The 26,796-nt window shown below is 42.6% G+C and overlaps 3 protein-coding genes and 1 long non-coding RNA gene across 5 annotated transcripts; 1 reads left to right on the top strand and 3 right to left on the bottom strand.

Annotated features, from left to right (window-relative positions):
* Positions 1-338: 338 nt before the first annotated feature.
* LOC128441155 (uncharacterized) lies at positions 339-1,621 on the bottom strand. Its single transcript, XR_008338744.1, has 2 exons — positions 1,162-1,621; positions 339-777 (listed from the first exon to the last, which is right to left on the bottom strand). It is a non-coding gene; the product is annotated as an uncharacterized LOC128441155 (long non-coding RNA).
* Positions 1,622-1,895: 274 nt separating this feature from the next.
* LOC128440513 (eukaryotic translation initiation factor 4 gamma 1) lies at positions 1,896-3,825 on the top strand. Its single transcript, XM_053423248.1, has 2 exons — positions 1,896-2,974; positions 3,144-3,825. Exons 1-2 carry the CDS (start codon positions 2,759-2,761, stop codon positions 3,648-3,650), a joined length of 723 nt encoding a protein of 240 aa, XP_053279223.1. The 5' UTR covers positions 1,896-2,758; the 3' UTR covers positions 3,651-3,825.
* A 2,028-nt stretch (positions 3,826-5,853) lies between these two features.
* On the bottom strand, positions 5,854-15,729 carry rbm26 (RNA binding motif protein 26). Of its 2 annotated transcripts, none has more exons than XM_053423819.1 (22): positions 15,256-15,729; positions 15,021-15,139; positions 14,635-14,753; positions 14,423-14,514; positions 14,056-14,333; positions 13,065-13,346; positions 12,718-12,960; positions 11,953-12,093; positions 11,485-11,625; positions 11,179-11,287; positions 10,886-11,042; positions 9,954-10,151; positions 9,478-9,576; positions 9,319-9,387; positions 9,120-9,218; positions 8,952-9,026; positions 8,353-8,523; positions 8,088-8,192; positions 7,728-7,925; positions 7,437-7,523; positions 7,207-7,320; positions 5,854-6,587 (listed from the first exon to the last, which is right to left on the bottom strand). In XM_053423819.1, exons 1-22 carry the CDS (start codon positions 15,312-15,314, stop codon positions 6,498-6,500), a joined length of 3,045 nt encoding a protein of 1,014 aa, XP_053279794.1. In that variant the 5' UTR covers positions 15,315-15,729; the 3' UTR covers positions 5,854-6,497. The 2 variants fall into 2 exon arrangements, with proteins under 2 accessions (XP_053279794.1, XP_053279786.1); XM_053423811.1 differs by having other exon boundaries at positions 9,478-9,579.
* A 1,128-nt stretch (positions 15,730-16,857) lies between these two features.
* Positions 16,858-25,747, bottom strand: LOC128439928 (cytochrome P450 27C1). The gene is made up of 9 exons (XM_053422456.1): positions 25,286-25,747; positions 24,132-24,322; positions 23,627-23,826; positions 23,144-23,353; positions 22,381-22,544; positions 19,698-19,864; positions 19,387-19,465; positions 18,963-19,166; positions 16,858-18,032 (listed from the first exon to the last, which is right to left on the bottom strand). The coding sequence occupies exons 1-9, from the start codon at positions 25,565-25,567 to the stop codon at positions 17,913-17,915; spliced, it is 1,617 nt and encodes a 538-aa protein (XP_053278431.1). The 5' UTR covers positions 25,568-25,747; the 3' UTR covers positions 16,858-17,912.
* Positions 25,748-26,796: the final 1,049 nt, after the last annotated feature.

Here is a 26,796-nt window from a genome sequence, read left to right on the forward strand (position 1 = left end):
TCTAAGGATCTGGGTACCTGGCATATGGTCATCATACCGTTATATATATATATAATTACAGTTTAGGGCTAAGCTTAAACATTACTTTGCCTTAGATTAACTAGATTTATCCCTGCCTTTCAATAGGGTTTTTAAAAGGACATTTTACTGATTTCCTAGGGAACAATCCTATTCAGGGGTAAGATTTCAAGCATAATCATTTGTTTGAAATGAGTCAAAAAGAAAATGTATTTGTAACCCCAATGGGCAATAGAATATATTCAGATGTGGGCTAGTTACCAGGTTCGTACGGAGGGAAGAATAAAAGGACACACACAATGATCAACTGGAGCCACTGATTACGTTTAGATGAATTGTATTGGCTTTTAGAAAAATAATAAAATAGATTCAAGTGCAATCAGTAATATTCAATTTTCAATAATAATCAATATCCGGTAACATTAGAACAATTCAAAACAATTTCTTTTAAACACCAATAAATGGCTGCGGAATGTCCATAAGGAAAAATAAAATAAAAACAAAATAAAATCCTTGCAAGTGTTCTTTGGTTCAATGTACTTCAAGTCAAAATGTCAGGTCGTAAGTCAAAAAGTTAGTCAATGGTCACGTGTGCGCTTCAGAACGTGTTCACCTGATGGGAGGTGATGCTTCTCATACAGGTCATCCGATCCACTCCTTGGGATAAGGAGGTGTTTTCATCACTAGCTCGCCACCCCTTCGTCAAGGGGAATTCGATCCAATCTCTCAACGGTTTCAAGGGATTCCAAAAAACCTAGCCTATATGAGAACAGGCTATTACTCTCATGGCCATTATAGATATCAAAACATAGTAGTAATATGAATTAATTATCTTCTTTAACTGCACAGCTTTTTTTCCATATTAAATGTATTCTAAATGTAATCGTTTGACTAAATATGAGTTATATATTTAGTTATTCATTACTTCACTTCTTAACCATTTGTTAACATAAAACACATATTACAGGCTACACCTGAACATTAAATTAAGTGCATACAGAACATACATGCTCAAATGATAAACATAAAAAACACCACAAAAGTAAAATACACAACAGTCAGGTTCACATGCTTCCTACAGTGCCTCGTGTTAAGACATGGCATGGTTAGCGATTAGCGTTAGCATTAGCGCTGTGAACTCACCAAGACTCCGCCGAAAATAATAAAACTCCCGACGCTCATTAATTCGGTCTCACTTCGGTTCCGTTTCCTTCAACTTCCACTTCCACTGCTTTATATAGTTTTATAAACACAGTTTCTACAGTTATACTAGTTTTACGACTTCTACTAGTTTTCTCTGCTTGTCTCTCGTCTGCTCGTGTGTGGCTGCGCATCGACGACAGCTACGTGAAAAGGCGGGGCTTACTTCCCTCTACCCAATCGTAGGTCTGCATCCTTAGATACAGCCAATTAGACTCCAGTATACTCAATCACTAATGGACAGCTTAATTAACCAACAGGTAAACGATATGTGAATGCAGGGAATGGTTCAGAAAGGGGAAATCGAGAAATAAGTATATATTATATGGAAATAAAATAATGATAGTAAATGATAATAAATAATAATTATAATAAACAGGGCCCAATTGTCTACAAGGTTACATATTCAATGTTTACAAGAACTATGATCTGGTCCCATCTGTGCAATAAATGATTATATGTAAATTAAAGGCATTTACAGATGCAAGTGTCCATTTTCTAACAAATGTTGCTATTAACAGAAAGTGGTTTCTTCATTTGCAGTGAAGAAAACACTTATCTTCTCTCGGCCATCGTAACCATGTAATCCCACCCCGGAGCGGCAGGAGGCGGTGTGGAGCATAAGACAACACCGTGGTAGTCTCGCACTAAAACAGAAGCAAGAAGTCCCTCAAACGTGTATCCAACATGTCCGACCTCAAGTGTTGTTACTTGCTGAGACGCTACGAGCCCGAGATCTTTTTATTTCACTGCCCGCACATTAAAGCTGTCCAGCGACGGTTGAAGGAGCGTTAAAGCTACAAAATAACGCAGAGGAAGAAGAAGCTGACGAAGAAGAGGAGACACCCGTTCAATAAAGACACGGAGGCGGACTCTGACTGTACATCGTGCCCACTGACTTCAAACAGCGCTGCAAACGTTTTGCCTGCCATATTAGTGCCACTGATTTCCCCCGAAGGACACATTTCCACGTGGTGGTTTGACCAAATTAAAACTGTTGTTGTAAAAACTCTTGAAAGCGACACATTTACCAATATGAAACAGGCATTATCGTTCCTTATTAGCATGAATGCTACTAGCCCCCCTATACCCCAACCCCCCCCCCCCAGATAGATCTAAATTGATGTAGATAAATAGGTGTACTTTATTTTTGTAACACGCAGTTTCAGAAGCATCATCAGGGATTTTTCACTCAAACCGTTAAGTTTGAATTTAATGTTTATCTAAATTAAACTTATACATTTAAAAAAAAAAAAGGCATTTTCTGAATTTTTTTGAACGTTATCACTCAGGCTTTGTTCCTTTGATGAATGTCACTGAAGGTCACCAAAGCAGCAGCCATATACCTTTGAAGTCTGTCCCTACATAAGCGTCAGTTTTCAGTCAGTTTTCAGTCAGTTCTCTTCGGAATACTTGGCTCGTTGCTCCTGAACTCTGTTCTTGCTCCTGAACTCTGTTCTTGCTCCTGAACTCTGTTCTTGCTCCTGAACTCGTTTCTTTGGATTTGCCTTTAAGAGAACTACGATTGATTTGAATCAACATGATCCCAACACACGTGGGGTTTCTCGGCGCTGCCTCCTACGAGTCCGTCAGCTGCGTCACTGCAAACCTTCAAGCCTTCGTGACGGATCTGAGTCACGAGGACTTGGACGTTGAGGAGAACCTGCAGGAAATGGTTGAGCTCATTTTCAAGAGGGCCGTGAAGAAACCAGACTCTGCTGCAGTCTTCGCGGAGCTGTGTCAACACCTCTCAGAAGTAAGTGATGCATCTATGACTGGAAGCTACTTTATCCTGTTTCTTACTTAGTTGGACACCTTGTATTTGTATGCAGGTTTTAACCTTAATTGAACACACTGATCACTATGTATGTATGTATGTGAGTTACATTAGTGTTAATATTTTTTTATGGTTTTCTCCTCTTCAGGTTGAGTTCCAATCCTTGTCTGACTGGTCAGCCAGCGTCTCCTTCAGGTCTCTGCTGGTTAAACACTGCCAGGCAGAGTTCATGAAGAACTTGGACAAGGAGGGCATTCATCTAAAGAGTTGGTCCTGCCTGGAGCCAGTCCAGGACGTGAGGGTCATCGACCGGCTGAGGGAAGAGCAACAGAACACCAAACCTTCTGGTCGCTTCCTCAATATGCTGAGGTTTATTGGGGAGCTGTTCCTCTCCAAGGTGCTGGCAGAGAAGTCCATGCACTGCTGCATCAGGAGGCTGTTGCAGAAAGGAGACGGGCCGTCTCTTGAGGGCCTCTGTCAGCTCCTCCAGATGATCCAGCAGGACCTGGAGGTGGTGACGGAAAAGGAGGTGATGGACACCTACTATAACCAGCTGGACCATATCGCAGAGAAAGGGAAGAGGGCACCAAGGCTCTCCCTTTTGTTGAGGGAAACAGTGGATGCCAGGAAGATGGCATACTCCACCCCCCACTAAGTTTTTAATGCAACTTATACACTTATACAACTTATACAGTGATATTTGTAAATGGACACTAACCCCCCACTGCAACCCCTGCTCCTACTCTGTATAATTTGCACTGGGTGACATCATGTCTGTACTCTGTTTGTGGTTTGTACTATGTTGTCGACTAATGAATAAAATGTTTTAAATTTAATTTGGGTGTTTTTATGTCTTGCATGCAGCTGCCCTCACATTTCAATTAAAACACATGTGGGAAATACAACTTATACAACTTTCCCAATAATCAATGAAAAGCACAGATGCCTGGAGAGTTTCTGGGACAACATTTGACAAAAGTACTTATCCTGAACTGAACATCAAATCTAAATGAGAATTCAGTAAAAAAAACATAATTGATGTCATATTTTATCTTCTAACAGCTGGTTGTGTACCACAAGTTTCACTTCAAGCTGTGAGGATATTCAATATAAGCCTCTGGAGAGTGATATTTATGAACGGACAAAAAGCTTGGCTTTATTATATCATCAGCAAGAGCATGATATTATTTGACAAGGACAGACAAACTGCAGCTTTGTGTTAAGTAACACTATTTTCAACCAATCCTTTAGACATTTCAGTGCATGTTTAATAAATACGGCATCAGAGGTCAAACTCCTAAAATTGGCTCAGTATCGTCTGCTGAAACTCAGAGACTCTGTCTGTGAGCTTATGTTTGTGCACTGGACTAAAAATGTGTTTCTTTTGGGAGACAAACTCGCAGCATATTTCAGGATTCCAGTAGCTTAAGTGTGACAGTTGTTGCATGGATGGGTGGGCCTGGCCTGCCAAAACGTCCTATGCACTCACTGCATGAAAAGTTGTGCAACAGGCAGTACTGCACCGATTGTCTTCCTTGGCCCCATGAGCTTCTTCGAGTTATGTAAATATATAGTCATCACAACATAGGCATTAAAATTAAGGCATATTACAACAGTGCTTTAAGGATTTATTTCTCTCATTTGTACACGTATAAAGAATATATTCATCGCTTCATGAGTTCCCAGATAATAGGATAGACAGACAAATAACTGAGATTATTCCTGAAAAATGAGCAACTGAGAATTCTAAATTGCAGGACAGTCTGACACTGGGTCCGCACAATACTGTCAGTGTCGGCTTTACTTAAGAGCATGCGATTCTGCTGTCTTCTTGCCATATCATGCACCAAAGAATGAGGCTGTGAATGAATAAATAAAAGAATAAATCATAAATATTAAGAAGTTGGGGAGACCAATTCAAATGAATGGAGGTTAATCTAGATCAGTGGTTCCCAAACTTTTTACAGTCTCGTACCCCTTCAGACATTCAATCTCCAGCTACGTACCCCCCCCCCCCCCCCCCCCCCGACGCACGTATACAGCCTATAACACTTGAGACTTTGAAATTGTCAGGGATTTCAGGACTTATAATAATCGTAGATGACAAAATAATGTCATCTACGAAATTCTTAAGGATCAATTAATCGATTGTCGATTAATTATGCCCATCCCTAGTTTTGACTAACGGTCACTAACCTACCTGTAACTTTTTTTGGCAGTGTAATTATTTTGCTGAATATGGGTATTTTTGGCAATGCGAGTTGGCTATTCAGACTATTTAATATTGCGCGATTATTTATAGCTCAGTTTGAAAATGTAATGGGCTTTTTCACTTTGAAAACGCAGATAAAATGTTCTCCCCACGTACCCCCTGAACCACTTCGCGTACCCCTTGGGGTACATGTACCCCAGTTTGGGAACCGAGGCCTTACATTAACCAAAATAATAAAATAAGTGATTCAATAAGTTACATCAAACAAGTATCACACTCAAGTAAAGTTACTTGAAACAACTAAATGTGTATAAATATAGTATTTTAATACAGCAGTTCTTAGTTTACAATAAAAGTTTACATTGTAAAATGTTGGAGCCTCATGGAGGAAGAAGACCGGGGGCTGGAAACTGCCGACATGTCCTGCAACAAAAAGAAAAAGGTGTTATTGTTTTATTGGAGTCTGGATTATAAATGTTAAAGGTTAAATACATTTCCGCTGTTTGCAAATAAAACATTTACAGACTGCGTCATGTTCTTACCTTGGGCGTTAAAATCAGGGCTGAATATTCAGTTACCTTACCGACCCAACATTTGAAAAATGTTGATAGGATTTTTAGGATAGTTTGCTCTTTTGGGGAAGAGGAAGTTTTTTTGTTTTTTGAAATGGTCTTTTTCAACACGAGTGTTGTTGTTTTTTTAACTGCAATGTTGTTTTTTTGTTTTTTTTATTCTTTTTTTTCTCTTTTTTTTTTTCTCTGCAGTTTGTTTTCAGACCATTTCAATTCTTTATTTTTTGTACAATTCAAAGTAAAGCCAAGAAGTCAGAAGCCAAGCGTTCATACAAATCATTTAAACCCTGACATAAAATATTTACACATGAGCATTTTAAGTCAACCTCATACTATGCAGCAGAAGCTACGGCCTGTGATGCTGTGAAATTAAAACATGGGTTTGGTTTTCCTTAAACTGAGAGTTTAACAAATGTGTCTTAATTGGAACAGGTGTCACATGTCCAGACAAAGTATGTGTTCTGGGAAACAAAATAACTCAATCAAAAGAAAAAAAGTTCTAGTTCTACATTAAGATCATTAAAAAATTCACCATTGCTGCATCTGATACACACATTAAAATTAATCAAACTCACAATGTTCTTTTGCTTGTTACATTTTTGTGAGAAAAAAAACAACAATTCATGACTTCTAAACAGGCATTGAAATCTAATAAAGTTGCTGGATTGTTGCTCCTTTTCCGCACCGGTTTGCCCAGAGACGAGCATGTGACTGATCTTCATCTGCGCCAGGAGCGCGGCTCGTTGTCGTCCTCTTCCTCGTCGTCGTCCTGCAGCAGCTCGTTGTCACTCAGGGACTCTTCCGGGTACTGAGGAGGAAAAGAAAAAGATTCCAGTTAAACTTTCAGCACTTCACTTTCAACGTATATTCAGAAATCCTCAAGGGGGACAGAATTCTCAGTTTGACAGTGTGATGCTGGCTGTAATGTTTGATGGCTCCCTCTTGTGTTCTCCAATTGTACAACATCAAGAAGTAAGCTGATCTGAACAGTTATCTGACCAGAGACTTTACCATACATATTCCCTTATAAGTAAATACTTCCAAATAAATATTTGTATCAGCATGAAGGGCGACAATGGATGAGACGTGGCAGACCTCCATCCTTAAGACTTATCAACTTTACAGAGAAGCTGACACAAATCATCAGCTTCTATAAAAGAACAATTCCATTCTCATTAGAAGTTTAAAATCGAATAACCTGAATTGAAGGTCTTGAAATTTCATAAATATGTAAAAATTATACAATCTAGATGTTAATTATATTAACGTTCATTTACCACTACTTCTAATGCATACAAAAAAATTATTATGGAAACCAACTGCCTCTTTTTTAAGTTTGCAAGATAATGTGGAGGATCTTAAATGTAACTTGTTGTAACTCTGAATAAATAAAAGATATTTAAGCAAAGTGAGTAATGTCCACAAACCTCATCCTCATCCTGTTCTGCCCCATCAGCATCGGCAGCACTGAGAGACATGGCAGGTTTGTGCCACGACAGGCGTAAAGTCTGGTTGTTGAACTTCACTCCATGAAGAGCCGCCTACAGGGGGACACGGCCGAGGGGAGACAGGTGAGTCAGGTGCAGTGGAGCAGACTCGACCGCGGCGCTCAGAGCTCCAGTCAAGATAAATCAATACAGAGGAGGAAATGTTTCACCTGTTCAGCCTCTGCTCTGGTCTTAAAAGAGATGATCGCCGACTGGTTGTTTTCATTTATCCGTCCGTCTTCAATTTCTCCAAATTGCTTAAAAAATCATGAACAGACAACATTTCAATCAATGAATCCTGTTCAACTGTTGCAACAATAGAAGATGCATTTCTAAGAATTGATTTCAAGTACCAGGTAAAATATTACAGAACAAATCCTAAGTGAGTGTTATGGTGCTGGTTTCTCTTGGTGTTGTTGCACCATTAGAGAAATGCTTCAGTCGTTTCTCAGTGGACTTACAGCAAAGTGTGGCAGCAGGTCTACGCAGTCGGCCTCGGTGAAACCTGAAATCTCCAGCACTCGTGGCCGATGGTCCACGACTGCGTGCACGCCTCTTCCCCGACCTCTGGAGCCCCTCCCCCGGGCCCTGTGAGCCCCGCGGCCACGGCTGTGGACCCCCCTGCCTCGCCCTGGTGACAGGAGTCCTCTTTTAGCTGCCTGAATTAAAAAAAACAAAAGCAGAACATAAATGGAAAGATGTAAAAGAGAGCACAAATATCTGAATACCATTTGAGGTTGTCAGAGCACAAGTTACCTCAAACGGCAGCTGTGTGTTTTAGCACTTTTAGACAGTTTTGTCTTTCAAGTGCAAGTAAATACCTCAATTTGAAGCTGGGTATACTTGATCTTCAGTAATGCGGTGTCCTCTCCTGCCTGAGTCTTCGTGTACAGGTCCAGCTCCGCATCCAGCAGATCCTTCTGTGCCTGGAAGGATTAAAAACTCCTTTCACTTAGCACTTTTAGATGATTAACGTTTTTATATCCAAGGCCTACATAGAATCTAAACTTCAACCTCACAATCTATTGGTTTTGAAGAGTAGGATTTTTGTGTTGTATGGATGGAGGAAGCTGGTGGAAAGTCTACCTGAGCCTTGCTCTTGTTGATGCGTAGTGGGTTGTTGTTGCTGAATGAGATTCCCTTTATCTCCTCCTGCAGTTTGGTGATGCTCTTGGTTAACGTGCCCAAAGTTACCATGATCATGGCTTTGTCCTCGGCCCTCATTGCTTTGTTCTTCTCTATTTTGGATATCAGGAGCTGCAGAAAGAGAGAGAAGTTAAAATATTAGCTGCTCTATATTACTTCCTCTTGAAGCACACGCAGTCAGCTAAAGGTCACATGGTAAGAAACAGATTATTTCCCTCACAACTACATTTTGGGTCAAAATTAGCTCCATGACTCGTTGTTTAATCCCTTTTTAGTCGGATCACACAGTGCACGAGTCACATGTCGGAAAAACACCTTTCGACACCTCTTGGTTAAGCTACACAAACAAATCAAAGCCGTCCACTGCCTGGCTCAGGGACTCTGTCGCCTCCTGTTGCTTTAGAGATGAGTCACACTTCTTTCATAGCTCAAATTTTGAGAATAATTTTGTGTTGGAAGGTCCCAGATCTAAATGCTGTCCGTTGATAGGGACACTTAATTATCAAAGTTTTTATACGCTTCTCATTACAGATTCTCACCTTTTGTGTCTCAATGTGCTTCTCCAATATTTCATGCTTCTTCTTCCGTACGTCCTGCTGTAGTCTTAGAGCTTCCTGTAAAATGGGTCAGGTTTTCAGTGTGAGAAATCTTATTTCTTGCTTCCCTCAGAGTATCTCTTCTTGCCGTTCCCTGTTTTCTCCTCTCACCTGTTTCTTCTTCAGGGCATCCTCTGAGGTTTTCTGGGCTGCCTTCAGGGCAACAGGGTTGTACACTGTTTTTGTGAGACCCATGGACGTAGAGAACACCTGGCAAAGGGGGAGAAAAGTGATCACACAAAGGTTTCAACACAATTTGAAGTAGGACGATAGATTCTCCAAGAAACAAAAATTTAGAGCAGAGGGTTACTTTTTCGCCAGGAGCTGCTGGTTTTGAGGAAAAGCCCAAACGTTCCTTCACTGACACTTTAGATGGATTCTTCATGAATGATAAAAAAAAAATACATCATGTTTATACCCACATTTTGACAACTGACAAGTATATGCAAGAACCCTACATCACACACACCTGAGCGGCTGCACTGGAGTCTTGGGAGGGCTCAGAGTTTGCAGGGAGCATTGGTCCAAGGCGATCTTTGACTGACTGCTTCAGAGAGGTAGCTGAAGGCTGCTGAGCGACAAAAGAGGTTAATCACAATATGTCTGGATTAATGAGGAACATGAAACAGTTCTGATATTTCACTTTTCTGGTTGTGCTGAGCTTTTGGCTGCATCTGCCTTTTCCACTTTATTTAGACTTTCCTAAATAAATCGCCTCTTCTTTACCGCTCTAAAAACAGAACTTGCCAGTCACAGGGCAGCACAACTAATGTTTTGGAGCAGCAAAGAAGAAGTGATTTCAAGGGAAAGAAAAGCAGTTTTATCTGGGTGAAACTAATGTACTTGGAAGACCTGGTATCAGATTGGTAGATGGATTCAGTAACTGGCCAACTCGATGCTTGTAGTCTACTACTCATGATTGACTATGTTAAAATCAGCTTTTACCAGTGCTGGCTGGGTCTGTGGCTGCTGCTGCTGCTGTGGGTGAGACTGGCCATGTACATCATTCCCATCCTCACGGAACCAGTGCACCCTGATGAAGCGGTTGTTGAGAACAGCCTCTGTGCTTTGCATAGCTCGCTTGGTCTCATCTGGAGACGCAAACTGGATCAGTGCCCCCTCTGGGTCGTTCTGGTAGGCCACCTGTAGAAAGAGATCAAAATGTCAAATGAATCAGGCATTTGAAGAATATTACACAAGCTGTAAATCCTGGATCATTTATCTGAACTGGACCTGAACATTGTAAGGTTATCGAATGCACATGAGTAACTTAATGAGGTTATATGAGGGATAGAACACAAGAAATGCAGCTCAGGACACTTCACACGTGAACTACTAATAAATGAAACATAGGTAGAAAATCACAGTTGAGGAGCACTGCAGCCACCTTGTGGTGAGAAACTGTATAACTGCAACTGGCTGCTCCCCCATAACCCTAAACTGTGTTTTTTCAATCTGTGGCCAATTCGACAACTCAACCTAAACTCTATGATGCAATTCTCTCCTTAACATCCTAACTTTCCCAATAACTGAGTTACTACTTCAGAGTCCAGACATTTCCTTTCAGGACATAAATCAGATCTCTGATGACTGTTTTCCAAAAAGTGATAGATTAAAAAAAATAAAATGTACTAACATGGGTATAGCCAAAGTGGAGATAGTGAGTGATTAAAAAACAGTTACAAAGACAAAACTTAAACCGCCTCTTCAAAATCTAAAATAAAACTAAACTCTGTAGCGTTTTTGAAATCCCTTCACCTACATACACATCGGTGACCTATTGAGCAGCTTCATTGTTTGCACGACTCAGTAACTAGACATTTTCCTGATCACACGTCAGAGCTGTGACTTCACGCCTGTAGCGCCGCTGCACTGACCTGCAGGTTGACGATGGTGCCAAACTTGCTGAAATGTTCATTGAGTTTGCTGATGTTGTTGAGGTCAGGGGGAATTTGCCGAACCAGCAGCTTGGTGTTGGTAGAGAAGGGAGGTCTTTTGTGGTAGCCCTGGTGGTTGGGATTGTTAAAGTTGGGTCTGAGCAGAGAAGGGAAATTATAGAATAAGTCAGTGAGGAAAATATTAGTCATACATCAGTTGAATTTGTCTTAAACGATATGTTAAGGGGGAGCATATGACTTGTTTTATCTTGAAAAGGGAAAATGTGTCTTACTTGTCAAACCAAGGTTTCTTTGAGAGGAGGCCTCCATCGTGAGAAATAGCTGGTCTCTTTCTCGGATCAGATTCCATTACAATCCGCATACAGTTGTTAGGAATCTTGTCTGGTGAGGGACAAATGCTGACAGATCAGTTTGGAAACGACATAACACTCAACACAAATACAGACCCATGTAATAATGGTGTTTGCTTTGTTTGTGAAGCAGCAACAAGCTGCACACAGGCCAAAGGACAAAGTGTGACAATATGTTTGGAGACAATCTAGTCAGAGCACCGATAGCTCTGTTAACGAGAACAATACCTCTCTTTGGCTGGTCCACCTCCCCCATCGTGAGGCCAATCAGGTTGGGTCTCTGGGCATTGACCCTGTGGCGGTAGATTGGTCTGGGGGTGTTGGTGATGCTGGGAGCTTCAGGATTGTACACATCTGTTTCATAGTTGTCTGTTCAGCAAAGAGGATTATTTAATTCATAAAAGCGCAATGCAAGATACATTAACAGTGATTCATAAATACTAAAATAATGCCCTGTCCCAATTCACCCCTTAGCCGTACCACTTCGCCCAACCCCTTCGTTTAGCACGTGATCATGAAGGGATTGTGTTGTCCCAGTTCGTTATGTGATTTAGGGGGGCTGGCCTCCTAGCCCTTCAAACCTCCGCTCAAATGTGGTACATTCAGAAAATACCAGTGAAGGGCACTTCATATCAAGGACCATGGGAGAGGAATTGGAACAGGGCCTAAATGTGGAGCTTTACACACGGCCATTACCGGTGTTGAAGAGCGGCCCTGGAGGCTGAGGAAGTGAGGGTCGCATCCCAGAAGTGACGATGGTGGGAACAGAGCTTGTGATGGAATTGGGAGGAGCATCCATTCCTGATGGTTGCAACGGAGGAAGTGGAGGAGGCGGACCTGTGTCGGACAGAACAATATAAATAACACAAGCAAAACCCCAACTTGACAAACCAATTTGACCTTTGAATGATTATATTAACCTGCCACGGCAAAAAACACATGTCTAAGTTAGTGTAATAATGATATTTTCCCCATTTTGTTTGAATTCAGACCAACGAATACATAAGAGCATCCAAACTGTAGCAATTCAAGTAAATTTCTCTTTCCTGGCAAAACATCCACTAACTCAAGACAAGCCGAATAAACCTGAGTGTCGACACAGGCTCAGTAATTCTGTTTCTTATCTTCTGTTCTGACATTTAAATCTAGGGACTAAATCACATAACTGAGATAAAAATCATAGGATTAACCAATAATGAAAATAAAAATTAGCTTCATCACTACATGTATTTTCTATCTACCAATCTAAACTTAAAAATAGTTCTCATGAAGGTTTACACAGAAAAATATACTTATTAATCAATTATAAGTAGTAGTATTGGATATCTGCTGATAGCAGCAGCTGAAAGTTCTACACAGCTTTGCTAATGCTAATGTTGTTTGCTATTGATAACGAGAGTAGGAGCTGGGTGAACCTGCACTGACTGAGTTTGGTTGTGTTCCTATAAACTGAACTCATACCTGCAACAGGTGGAAGGCTGGGTGGAAGGGCACCCGGTGGGGGCACAGGGGGCCGCAGGTTCACAGGTGGGGGGTTCATGAGAGGTGGTGGTGGTGGGAGCCCAGGTGGCGGGGGGCCATCCACACCAGAGATGGGCGGAGGTTGGAAAGGCAGCATATTGGGCAAATTGACATCTTCCACAACGACTGGGTCACTTCCATGGTCAAAAGGACACATGTCCCCACGCATGCAGAACCCCTTTTCTAGAAAACACAGCAAACACAGGTAGAACATCAATCACATAGAAATGTAATAATAAAAACAGCATGTCTGACCAACTGCCAAACGTTTTGCCAAGTTTTCTTACCATCATAGTCACGACATCGATTCCTCAGTTGAGGAGGAGGTGGCCCCCTGCCAAAGGGGACACGATCAACAGGGAGATCAGGGCAGAAGTCTGTCCAGCTCTCACTGCTGTTGTTGCTGTGATGGTGTGTGGGGGCGATGACTGTGATGGTGCTGCTCAGTGATGGCACAGGGAAGTGTGTCGTGGTTGCAGTGGAGACCTGGGATGCTGCAGCGTAGCCGTCACCGCTCTCTGGCCTCTCCACACGTTCATGATCGAATTTCATTTTAGCAGGATCTCGTTCTGTGAACAGACAGTGGTGATGAATAATAGTAAAACAAGACTGGGTCTTAGAATGTGGCTAGCCCATGTGTGGTACATGTGCCAAATTGAGGATGTGGTTGAGACCTTGGGAGTAAACGACTACTTGAAATGGGATGTACCCAAAGGCTGTTCAAAAACATGGAAGATAGTGTAATTTTCCTATTGGGGTGTTCATGACATCACACTTCATATTTGCATTCAGTTGAGTCTCAGACGGTTTTCACCCTTTATCTATTTGCTTCTCTCTGTGCTCACATATGCAGTGTTTAATCACAGCCAAGTTCCGGATAAAGCTTGTTGTTTTTTCTGTTTCTATTGTCAAGCAAGAATGAAATAGTGATTAAAACGCGGTCCATTAATACCAAATGTGATAGTATTAGTGATAAATTAGCTGTCCGAACTGTTCTTGTATTGGTTTGAAGTTTAAATGCTTTGCTTTGTGCTGATACAGCTTCGTAAAAAGCAACTAATTGAATAAAAAGATATATAATTCATAAGCAAGAGCAAATAAATCAGAGTTCAAGAAAATCCAATACAGACCTATTTTAAATTTAAAAAAAAAAATTAACTACATATCAAACCATGTGTGTTCAAGGAGCTGCTTGGTCAGTTGTAGTCTAAATAAGTCAACTTTGTAACCAACAGGGCGGCACAGTTGTGTTTCTTAACCTGGGCTTTGGAGTCTTACCTCGACTCCTGCTTCCAGACCTGGTTCTGCTGTGGGACCTGCTCTTGCTGCGTTCTCTGTCCCTCTCTCTGTCCCGGTCTCTGTCTCTGTCCCTGTCCCTTTCTCTGTCACGGTCCCGGACGCGGTCCTTGCTCCAACTGCGGCTGCGGCTACGACTGTAGCTGCGACTGCGGCCTCTCCTGCGATTGTAGCGTTCGCGGTACGAGTCCCTCCTCGGCGGGACGCGGTCATACTCTCTCTTCCTGGAGCGATCGTCCCTCTTGCGGTCATCGACTCTCCTGAACATGTGGATAAACAACGACAAAGTAATTAGCTAAATGTTATAACGAGCTGAAGACAAACTGTTCAACGGGGAGCCGGCACGCACCTGCTGTCTCTACTGTAGCGAGAGGTTGATGGTGGAGGGCTGTGATTCACCCGCCGAGAGAACTTCTTCTCCCGTTCTTCATCCCGGTTTATCTGAACAAAAAAAGGGCAACATGGCATAAATAACATGTATTTAAGAGAGCCAATGACGTGCGAGTTCCTCTGGTTTAAAGCGTATCATAGGTTGGAACCATAGTATGATGAGAAAATTACCTCATCCTTTTTCTGCTCGTCTTTCTCGACTTTGCCCAGAGAGGATGGATGCTCTGGCGGTGGGAGGTAGCTTTTGTTGTTCACGGCTTCGAACAGCTTGTCCACAAAAAGCTGCGTCTCTGAAAAAGAAGACGATGAAACGAAGCAAACATTCGATTACATTGATGCTTGTTTATATCCTTCAGCTGAAACAGATATAAATAAAAGGAGGTTTTTGTGAAGCAGAGGATGAATTATCCAAGTCAATGCATCTCTCCTATGTGCACAGAGCAACTGTTTGCATCCGTTTTAAGTTTGACATGAGTCCGCATCGTGGTGACCCCAGTGGCCCGCAGGTTGGGGCAATAATACATGTCAGTGACCAGGAGGGTGAGGGATTTACTGACCTTTCTGAAGAAATACATCCAACTGGTCTATACACAGGGCTTTGAGCTCCTTCTCACTTTTATCCTTCTTCACCAGGGCAACGACATACTTAGCGAGGGCGGAGGGGTCTGCATCACAGCTGGGAACGAGAGGAGAACAACCCATAAACACACGGGAGTAACGAATACATGACCGGGTTTGGCTGCTTCGACAGGGGAAGAGCAGCTTGTGATGCTAATGGCTAACGCTACTTACATGGGCTCAAGGGTCTCAGACAGCCATGTTTTCAAGGCATCGAGGTTTTCAATGATCATTTTAGACGCAGCCACACTTCCACCGCGGCCTCGGTTAACGCCACCGGGAGAATGTCACTCGCCGAGTTCCTCACGTTAAGTGGTGTCACACTTCAGTATTATTTGATCTGGGCCGGGGCGTCAAAAGCAGCGTTAGCTACACTTAGCTCAACGTTAGCCAGGCGAGCTAGCTAGTTGGCGGAGGTCTGCTCCAGGCCCCGAGCGCGCGGTTTGATTCCTCAACTCTCGTCATACATGTGTTTTGCAAGTAAGCATGGAGCGAGAGCGGCATCGGTCAGAGTTCAGGCAAACACAACATGGCTTTTGGGAGTAATATTTAACTGTTCAACGTGAAGAGAGATCCACGCTTCACTTTCCACTGTATCTCCTCACGCCAGCTAACGTGCCATGGCCACTATTTACTTCCGCTTGTGGCTCTCGTCAGCGAAATCTCGCGAGAGGTAGACGGGCCTTCCTGTTTCCGTCAGTGACGTGATTGCATCCCTGCAAAACCAACATCACCACAAACTGCTGTAAAATCATCATGTTTTAATAGAAACATTATAACCTTCATAACATGGGTCAAAAATGACTCTTAATCATTTCCTGTGTTATTTCATGCATGAGAGTTTCTTTACTATATGTTTTAAATAAATGTATTTGATCATTTTATATTCTAAGTGATCATAGAATATTTTGTTTTTGATGACCACAAACCATTATTTTCGTTTTTCCTTTCTTACTTTGTAAACAAACGTAAATGTTGTAATTCTTCTTTATGACTAGTACTCGTGGCAGAAACTTGGAGTATGGGCAGACAGGTCTCTGGTTCATCTCTGGTTCGACTCCACGGAGAAACAACAAAAAGACGAACCTGGATTGATCTGTCCAAAAATCCAAGAGGATTCTCCCTACCCTGTCTAGTGCCCCTGAGCAAGGCACCTTACTCCCCCAACATCTGCTCCCCGGGCGCCGTACATGGTCGCTCCCTGCTCTGTGTGTCCTTCACCAGATGGGTCAAAAGCAGAGGTTAAATTTCCCTACCTGCATGAGTGTGCCTGTCTGTGCATGTGTTTGGGATAAATAAATGCATCTTAATCTTAATCACTACATGTGGCTACAACTACAACTAGCTGTTAGCTAGTTAGCTTCTTTTCTGGCTAGCTAACCTTTGCTAGATCAACAAAATAAATGTCAAAATATAACATTATATACTAAATAGTCTGATCGATATGCATTTGAAAATATGCATTTGGTTTTCTTTATCCAGAGTTTTAGTATGGCAGGTCACAATCATTTCTGACTTACAGTTGTAATGGTCATGAAGATGCTCTATGCAGAACAAGATGAAGAACATGAGGAGGCAATTCTTGATCTTGACTCTGAGTCTGAAATCTGTGATGTTGAGGATCTAAACTACATCTACAGGGTCAAGCTGGAGTTGTGTCTTGGAATTTGGCTTTCCTAAATGAAGAAGGCCCCTTTGATGCATAAAGAAGCTAAAGGAAATAAATCAATTAAAGTACTTGAAATAACAAGGAATTTTATTGAAAAATCTGTGGCTTTGAACATGTTGAATCATTTCTTTATTGTAATATCAGTGTAAATTTAAAACTCCTGAAAAGTATTATGGACAACACACAATGCTATACAGTAAAAAATTAAGATATACGAAAGGGCATGTAAATGGTCTCAACGTCACCGCAGCATGATCCTTCAAAATGGTACAACCCAGCAACGACTTGTTCCTTCTCCTGTAACATACACTTGCCCTCTTCATAACAATCATAATGGACAGTAACAGTTGATCTGATAAAACACTAGTATTCACACAAACAGAATACAAAGCTAAATGAATGAAGACATTTTATGCAGATATATGGTGTGAAGAAATATATATATATTTTCATTAGCTAAAATACTTAGTTTATAGTGGTTCATAAAGGATGATGAAATTACATTTTATTTAAAAAGTTATACGACTTTTCCTTCAAATATATAAGTTTACAGTATGTTCGGATTAAAATCATGTAATGCCATTTAGGTGATTAAACAGAGAGACAAAAAGATAACCTGATAAAATAATTTGGCTTACAACACCATGGAAACATTTAAAACAATATATACATACATACAGTTAATTTCCAGTACATTCACGGTTGCCCTTGAACATCACCAGTGATTTGCTTTCTCATACTTATGAAGGAAACAGTGTGTTTGTTATAATGTGTATGGCCACATTATTTCATACATGCATGTATTGTAACAAAAAGGAAACAAGTAAAGACCAGAGTTCAGGTTTCCATTCACTATTTTGAATAGGATGAATGGAAGGAGTAACAGTCCAAAGAATCTGATTTAAACTAAAACACATATTGTATAAATACAAACAGTTTTTTATCATTACATAATTGGTCCATGACTACAGTTGTGTGCTCCTCCCTCACAAACATGAGGTGAGAAACATTTCTTGCCTGAGTAAAACCTCAGTCTGAGCTCTAAAAACAGTGGAAGGTTTACTAAAAAGCAGTGTATGTAACCCCGCCTCACCAAACAATCACGAATCAGCTCTTTAAAAGATGTACAGTATAGTCGACCTGGTGCAGAGGGAGTCAGCATCTAGTTTTCCCTGTCGATGAGCTGCAGGTGAATGGGAGAGGCGGGGCAGAGCAGGCCGTGGGTCTTCGCCTTGACGTCAGCAGTGAGAGGAGACGCCACAATGGTGAACTTCTGAATGAGCTGCACAAGAGGCCAAAGACAGAGGTCAGTCATACTGTGCGACTCATTTCAATACTGACACATACATCTTGTGGGGGAACTGGTGAGTTTCTCTGTACATTTTAAAATCTTCACCTTATAATGTTATGATTTTGCCCCTTAAAATTGTGCTGAATTGAATACCTTTTATTATAATGAATTCTTCTTTTGCCATGTTTTTGTGTGAAGCACTTTGTAACCTTGTTTAGATAAGTGCTATACAAATAAAGCACCTTGTAAAGATTGTCACGCCTTATGAGGCAAACTGAGATTTGTGAATATGGCTCATCCAAATAAAATTTACTTTTCAAATGTAAAAGCAAAAAGATCTGGAGTAGCACAGCTGGGAAAGATTTAAAACTTTTCAGGAACTGTGCGGGCTGTGGGATTTTGGAACTGGCCAGTTAGACTCATTTTTGTTTGATGATAAGAATAACTCTATTTAATGTTGAAGGAGTATTAGCATCATTCTGGGTCTGATTTAGACTGTATATAAAGTTAGATGACATGACGGCTCCCTAAAATGAAGACAAAGCATCTTGATTTCCCCCTGGTGGCCAGCTGCTGTATAGGTCATAAACCCGTCCCCCTCCATGTAAGCAGATGGGACATGGACCCAAATAAAAAAGCTCAAAATACTTCAATTCCCAAATGCTGCTGATCAGACTATGGCTCCACATGATGGCAGCATTTGTATCAGAGATTCTTTAACTTAGTTCCTGGACGGTAAGAGGATTGGAGATTCATCGTCCATCTATGTAAACAGTCTCTGGCTTATACTGTAAACCTTTATGGAGTCTTTGGGAATAGCTGTATGCCTGACCCAATAATAAAAACACAATCCATATATTCAAAGACAAGTCTGAAGACACTTTGTGAATGTGTGTGCCCCAGGGTGGATTCATATCCTACCCTTGTGAGGGCGAGATGCATCTCCAACTCTGCGATTCTCCTGCCAATGCAGCTCCTGATGCCATAGCCAAATGGAATGGAGCCAAAGTTGTCAACACGATCTGTGGAATCTTTCCTTATCCAGCGTTCTGGACAGAAGTCCAAAGCACCAGCGAATCCCTCCTCGTCCAAAGATGTGGAGTAGTGACAAAGAGCCAACTGAGTCTGCACAGAAAACAGGGAAAACTTCAGTGGTGTTATGAAAACAGCTGGGCTATTGTACAAGCAGCTGTACAGGACAGAGAAAGAGATGTATGAGTAATGCAAGATCATGTTACATCTGGTTCCACTGTAATGTGTTTGGCTCGCTCATACAGTAAAACTTTCTCTTCGGCACATGCACACTCCTGAGGACTTGCCTCTATTCGGTTTCTATCGGTCTTACCCCTTTGGGGATGAAGTATCCGCCCACCACCAAGTCATCCTGGGTAATCCTTCCGTTGCCAGGGAGAACTGGAAACAGCCTGCTCCCAGGGAGGGTTGCACAAAGACGGTTATTCAACAGCATTAAACATTGATCTTCTAACAAGGTTAATTATAAGAGAATTTGAAAAGCCTCACAGAGAGATAGATGTTTTTATGTGAACTTATAGAACAAAGCCCCACACAGATTCTTAACTTGGACAAAACTATACACTAATCAACCAGGGAACAGAATAAAAACTTTTATAGTATAAAAATCAAGGGTATCTGCACCTGAGAGTCTCTTTGACCAGCCCTCTGATGAGAGGCAGACGGGGGACGTCTTCAGCTGTGGCGACGGCTCCAGGTCCGAGAGCCGCCGTCACTTCTGTGAAGATTTGCTCCTGCACATGAGGGTTTTGTGCCAACAGGTAGCAGGCCCAGGAAAGAGTGAAGGACGTCTAACAGGACAGACAAAAAGGACATCATTACACATTTGGCTCTATACAGTACTGGTGTTGGCAATCAAATCTCTGTGGAGATGTTGCCTTTTTTTGTGGGGGACGTTTTGCAACAGTTTTGACTTTGACTGCATCTCAAGCAGATATAAGAGTTCCTGAGATGTTGCGCAAGTGTTTTGAATCAGCGAGGAGCTTGGAGGGAGAGGGGGCTAATTCCACATGATCAGCAGACACTCATGACCACTCCGCTGGCGGCAATCTCAGCCCTTTATCCCTCGTCTTACGTCACCCATTCTCATCCACTCTCATTCAATTGTGCCTTGATTAAATTTACTCATGTGTCCCGCAATTAGACATTGCAGCGCTGATAAGAACCAATGAGGGTACTCTCACAGTACAGTAATCCTGATTAATTGGCAGGTGATGGAAATCAGACTGAATTTTAAAAACATGTCTACCTCCCTCAGTTCTTTCTAAATGTCCTTTACGACACATCTTGTACTTTCGCTCCGTCATCAGACCCACCCTGATGGTTTTCATTTCCTCTTTCCTCCTTTTAAACCCACTCCTTTCAGATATCTCACTGCTCTCAATTGCCCCATTCTTCCTTATGTCTGACTCACCACTCATTGACATTTAAATGTAACAGTTAAGGGCAGATACTATGAAAACAGGGTGACACCTCTCCTGTACTCACACGATATCTTTACAAACTGTTAAATATGCCTCGTCAGCCCAGCCCTCATCTTTCCATCTTCACTTTTTACCCACGCCAGGAGACCATCATTTCACCCCTGTCAGCTGGTTTGTGAGTTGGTCTGTTTGTTTCTAAAGAGTATCAATAAAGGTAGAACCTCTTGAATTTTGGTGCGGAACCAGGATTTTTTTGTTTAATATTGTGAGATAAGTTGTTTGGCTACATGTTTGTTGATTTTTCAGAAACTTATTCATGTAATGGGTGCAATCTCCTACACATCCAAATAAAAGTCAGGATCTAGAGAACTGAAATGTTGTGTCGTAAGGAGACTGTTGAACCTTGGCGGAGGTGCGCTCTCTACTGAGTGACCGTCTAGCCTCCGCATGCATTCAATGACATATGTGGGTATCAGACTAGCAAACATCACACTGAATAGACCACAGAGGTCAGTCTCAGGTCAGTGTCTCCCAGCAGACTGATGATAGAAAGCGAATCTACCCATCTATATGCCCCTCCTCAGACCCTCCCTCCCAGTGCGTCGTCGCCCTCTCCCCATCTTCCCAACTGGCTCCTAATCAACCCCAGCTGGCACAGACGCTGGCAACACCTCAGACAAAGGCCGAGAGGAATCATATGACAAAAGCTCATCCGGACACCGCTCTACGGGACTCAGGGCCTCTTCCCTTCACCCCCCCCCCCCCCCCACCCCCCACACACAGACACACACACATCTTGTTTTAACCCCTCCCAAACACCCATTGTACACCCAACTCTTTTTGTACTCCTCCTTCCCCAGTCTTTTGCTTTTACACGACAGCGTCCCTCTACCTCCGACTCACATCATTATTCTCCCCGCTCTTCTCACCTCTGCCCAGTCTGTGCTGTAACTCTCTCTGTGGCTAACGTCTCCTGACAGCTCTTGTGTGCGCTGGGTAGAGGCAAATGCACCAAGAGGTCAGGTAATGGCTCAGCTAAGTCGACCCCCTACCAGGACGTGGCCGTTGCAACATGTTCAACAAAAACACACACACACACACACCCTTTTATCCTGTGGCCCCCCCGGCTCAGCACAAAACACTCTCCACCCATAATTCGTATTAATCTGACAGTACCCAAAACAAATTATACAGTAACTGCGCACCAATGCTCACAGTGTGCACAGACACACACCTTTGAGACATTTGGAAAATCATGCTTAGTGGGTTTGGTGTGTTATTAGGCACCAGATGTTTTAGTCCCACACATATATTTTTTTTATTTCAAATATTTTCTGGCTCTTGCTAAATTGCAGCGTGTGGGTGTGACTGATGAGCCAACAGGCGGAGGCGCCAGCGATGCAAAAGTAACATCCTGGGTCTAAATCTGACCCAGGATCTTAGCTCCATGTGAGCTTCCTTCTCCCTCCCAGTGTTTCCTGTGTTCTATAATCTACCAATTAAAAAAGGTGAAAAAAAATCGAATATGGAAACATTGGAACACACAACACAGATGTCTTGTAGGAAGAAAAAAAAAAAAAAGAAAAGACAAAGCCCTCTTGTGTGGATCTAACAGACGGAGACAAACGACGAGAAACTAAATATGAGTGAGAACAGGTTTGTCAGTGGGATACGGTGTAACCCCACGATTCACTGCTCTGACCTGACGCTGGCACAGCTACAGAGGCACGGGTTTGGCGCCAGAAACCCAACCTTTGAAACTCAACACTGACTCAGACACACACACACACACACACACACACATGCGACTCCCAGCCACCGCACCTTCTGCACCGCATCACCCCTCTGCACGCATATCATCTAACACTTATGCATCAACACACCGTGTCAACACCGGCCAGCAGCATCTCTGTTACGTTGGCGTAGATCTCCTCTATGTTCATCTCCCTGGTGACGAGCATGTGCGTGAGCAGCCCCCCCTTCACCTCCTCTCCCCGCTTCAGCTGGGCCTCGATATCTTGGAGCCTCTTATCGACGTGAATACGGCCTGGGATCGGACGGAGACAGAGAAGGAGGGATGAATGGAGAAGGGGTGGAGGGGAGCAGGGGACGTGAGGGAGGGTAGCGAAGAAAAGGAAAGAGCAGAGGGAAAAGGCTTATGTAAGAGGGACCCCTTACTCCCACAGTTTTCATGGTGGAGCAGTACAGATTTATATGCAAATCAACATTCCTATCTATTAAAGCCAGGCGATTTCTCCGAAAAACATGAACCCGACCTGTGCTTTACTGTTTCTAGTTTGCAGAGGACCACAGAGAGAGAATTATCTTTACACACTGAGGAGTATTTATATACTGACTCATTGGAATGGGGGAAAATACACTGTTGAAACTTAAGTTTATACATATTATCTTTTTTTATATATATGGGAAAATAATCTTATGTGCCTTTTAAAAGTCTCAAAACGACCTAGACACTCTTAAAGAGCCATTACACCAATTTCACACATGACAATCGATATATTTGTCAATGGGGGAAAGCTCCTCACTTTGTGAGAATAGTTGTGTAATGTGTTTTACAGTTGTCCTGGTAATGGGAGTACAAATTCATAACTAAGCCCTCGTAGAATGCCCAAAATATCTACGCACTGAATTTGAAGAGGCCATCCCAGGAGCTACAGAATTCCGCCCATGGCTTAGGGATGAGAGGTCGGAGCCACTTGGGGATGGCGCCGGCGTACATGGTTGTCTTAAAGGAGCTGAACATGAGGTTCAGTGCGCTGATGTAGTCTTGGGTTTCCCGGGGAATCTTGTTTTCCAAACAGCCAAGTCGACACTCGTACAGAATAGCTGCCACACCTGTAAAGACCAAAAGAAAAGGGAGAAGGAGACGGTTACAGTGTTTTTGTGTTGTGTGAAGATACAAAGCTGCAACAAGGATTATTCACCAGACCTAAACAAATGTAAACACATCAGTGCTCTGTGCCATTTTGCATCATGGTAACTTCTTTAGTTTGGGTAGCACCATGTGCCAAATCTACTTTTGAGAGAATTGATGACCATGGTTTTTTCCTATCCATTTCTCTTCCTGCATAACTTTAGTTTCTTCTGCCCGGTGTTCACTTCACCCACCTTCCATGGCATATTTGAAGAACATGTCGTTCACGTTGAAGACCGTTGCTCCGTCAGGCGAGCGGCTCCGCAGAGTATAAACCCTCTTGATCAGGTCGTCCACCACTTGGTTCACGTCATCGGAGAAGACCGCCACGTCCCGGGGACGCATGATGAGCTGTCTGAGCACCCCCCGCATCTTCAGCCACTGCTCCCCCTCACTGGAAAACAGGTGACTAGGTGAATTTTTGGCATTCCCATGCAAGCATTCATTGACAAAAATAGAAACACATCCTAGCAGTTGAGAAGACTGATAGTGGTATTTATGATACCTGGGGAAAGTACAACATCTCAGTTTAAATGCTGACTGGCTAGTGCACTAGAAGTCGGCTGATCCTGGATATGTAGCCCACACACCCACATTTAGTCCCATCTACACGTTAGAAATTAAAGTGGTCACCCTGACAAACCCCTAAGTCATTTATTTCATTCAGACTCAGGAGGTCAAAGGCTGCAGGAGACTCACGCTGAGATTAGGCCAGTGGCTCTTCCACTAATGTCTCTGTACTCCTTCCATGACTCCATGTTCGCTCTCTGAGGGGCTGGGCCCTCGGCCCTCAGCACCTGAGCCAACAGGTCCCGGTCTGCGATCGAGACCACCATCTGAGGTCCAAATCGGGACTTGAAAATCTTCCCATACAACTTCCTGTGGTCCATCTATAAAGCAGAAGAGAAAACAACAAGGCAATGGACACATTTCTTCATTCACGTAACATAAATGGCTTTTGGAAATGGGAGAAAATCCAGCAGTGACTTCACTCCATGAAACTGACCCAGCTTTTCTACAATCAAAATGTAATTATGAACACATGCTGGTTGTTAGATTATATCCAGATTTTAGCAAAGTAGTCTCTAAATGTAATATTAAATACTTTAAACCAGTCTGATTCCTGCAAACTGACCAATAACAAAGCCCAATCACATATTAACCAATTCAATCTTGTTGTTTCAGAGACCGTTTAAAGGGAAATTAAAAGTTAAGAAAAATTGTTTCCTTAAGCAACTATCCAACTGATCTCGACTTAAATTAAAAAAGAAAACAATAATAAATGTCCTTTCTATTATTATATTGCATATTGAAAAACATTCACCCCAACAACAATAGGTAATACAGAAAAATCCCCCTGATTAAAATCGGATATCAATAATCAATAAGATATAAGTTGTCGGAATGGGGGGAACACACACACAGACCTTTCTTACAAAAGATGTGTCACAAAACAAAATGTGAGATTGTCAGTTTGTGTCAACTTTCATCAATAAGGACTTATCCTGCAGGTCAAGAACATATGTAACAAAACCTATTATGAAACCTTTCTCACTGGTAAAAACCGGACAGAGGTTTTGTTCTGTCTCATCGTTTGACACCTCTGGACCAGATCGTTTCAGAACTAGTTCATCTTCTGCAGCTTGGATGGAAGAAAATACTGTCAGTGATTTATGCAACTCACTTGATGACCATTCCCAAACTCGTGCAGTGGAGTGGAAAACCTCAACCACAGACCAGACCTCTGGTGCACTTTTACGCAACAGTCTGTGCCACTTTACGCATGGGCGGGCATATTTTGTATAGAGAAAACAGAGGCAAAACACGCGATGAAACTCCAAACACATCATTACCTGTATTTCATGGATTCTGCTGAACCCGTCTCTCCAGAAGAACTCGACCAGGTTGGAGAGGGTGCTCGGTCCCGGCATCTCCTTCAGACTCTTCACTTTCTCACCGACGTTCGCCGGTGTGACCAGAGGCTGGCCCATGGCCTCCTCTTCGGCCGTGGAGATTCCCAATGCTTCGCTGGCTGCAGACTTGTGTAACGCGCGTAAAGTGAACAGCTGCTTATTCAGCCGCTCGCCCTGAAAGCTCGTCCTGTAGACTGTTGCAAAACTTTTCAGGAATGCCATGGTGACAAGTCTCCTCGGTGTTCTTCGTGTGTCAAATGGGGAAAAAACTAAACGTTTCGGTGTCTTCTGCAGAGTCTGACAAAAGCGCAAAGACTTTTAGTTTTGCAAATGCATGTTCCCCCGGTGCACGCGTAGAAGCAACCCTCCTCCTCTTCCAGACCTGTGTGCTGCTGTACTTTTAGTTGGGCTTTTATTGAGGAATCGTTTTTTTTAAATGTGGCTTGTACAACCGCAGGAGTGGACGAGGATTGGATGTTCGCTCAGAGAGAAGGGAGGGATAACTCTGGATTCGGCTGTGGGCGTTTCCACACCCCAAAAAAGAGCTGCAGGGTCCATTCTTCTCAACGTGCAAGTGCCACAGTTATATCACACCAATCAATCAGACCCCCCCCCCCCCCCCCCCCCGCAAACACACACACACACACACACACACACACACACACACACACGCACACACAGTCTGTGATTAATAGCGATTACCTGTAACATGAAGCCAAACCTCATATTCACCATGATCAGTCATACTGTAACAAAAGGAACCCCCCCCCCACACACACACACACACTCTGTCTTCTTTCATGTGGGTAAACCAATCACCAGTTGCTAACACACTCACTGGTCTGTAAATGTTTAGCAAGCTCCACTTTAAAAGAGTTCTGATGGACCGTGTACAGTCTGCAGGAGGCGCAGGGCTTATCTCAGTGTGGAGCTAACACAGGCAGGAGATTCATGTGGAACATTTCTCCTAAACCTGACGGCCAATTCAACCCCTTTTCCATAGAGATGAATGTTGCACCGGGGCTAGATGGCACAAATGTGAAATATTTGCACGTTATTCATGTCTCTGTGTCAGGAAGCACTCGCGCTGTCATTAACTTGGGCCAAACTTTTGGTGTGATATTCTTAAAGTGGATTTCTGAACTTAAAATTGCCTTTATTTACAATTCAGAGATAAAACACACTGAGTTAAACCTATGTTAAGTTACAAAAGACAATCAACAGTTATATATCTCACAAAAAAGAATACTCTGACGGATTTCTTTTTTTTTACAATTTACACTATCAAACATTTAATTGGGCTCTGTCTATTCCCTGACCTCTCTCGTCCATATCTCCACCACAATGCATGTTTGAATCAACCTTGATCGTTTGGGTCGTCCCAGGCCAATGAGCTTAAACTCTTTCCTGAGAAGTCTTTCCTGAGTTCTCAGGAAAGAGTATAAGTCTTA

This window comes from Pleuronectes platessa, chromosome 1, assembly GCF_947347685.1.
Source record: "Pleuronectes platessa chromosome 1, fPlePla1.1, whole genome shotgun sequence".
NCBI lineage: Eukaryota > Metazoa > Chordata > Actinopteri > Pleuronectiformes > Pleuronectidae > Pleuronectes > Pleuronectes platessa.

Coding starts and splice junctions, on each gene's coding strand:
- LOC128439928 (XM_053422456.1), bottom strand. CDS start 25,567: ATGGCATTCCTGAAAAGTTTTGCAACAGTCTACAGGACGAGCTTTCAG. Junction 19,865..22,380: donor TGCTGGCCGGTGTTGACACG/GTGTGTTGATGC, acceptor CTGTCCTGTTAG/ACGTCCTTCACTCTTTCCTG. Junction 19,167..19,386: donor GATACTTCATCCCCAAAGGG/GTAAGACCGATA, acceptor TTTTCTGTGCAG/ACTCAGTTGGCTCTTTGTCA.
- rbm26 (XM_053423811.1), bottom strand. CDS start 15,314: ATGATCATTGAAAACCTCGATGCCTTGAAAACATGGCTGTCTGAGACC. Junction 11,288..11,484: donor GGTGGACCAGCCAAAGAGAG/GTATTGTTCTCG, acceptor GTCCCTCACCAG/ACAAGATTCCTAACAACTGT. Junction 7,321..7,436: donor CCAGAGCAGAGGCTGAACAG/GTGAAACATTTC, acceptor GTCCCCCTGTAG/GCGGCTCTTCATGGAGTGAA.
- LOC128440513 (XM_053423248.1), top strand. CDS start 2,759: ATGATCCCAACACACGTGGGGTTTCTCGGCGCTGCCTCCTACGAGTCC. Junction 2,975..3,143: donor TGTGTCAACACCTCTCAGAA/GTAAGTGATGCA, acceptor TCTCCTCTTCAG/GTTGAGTTCCAATCCTTGTC.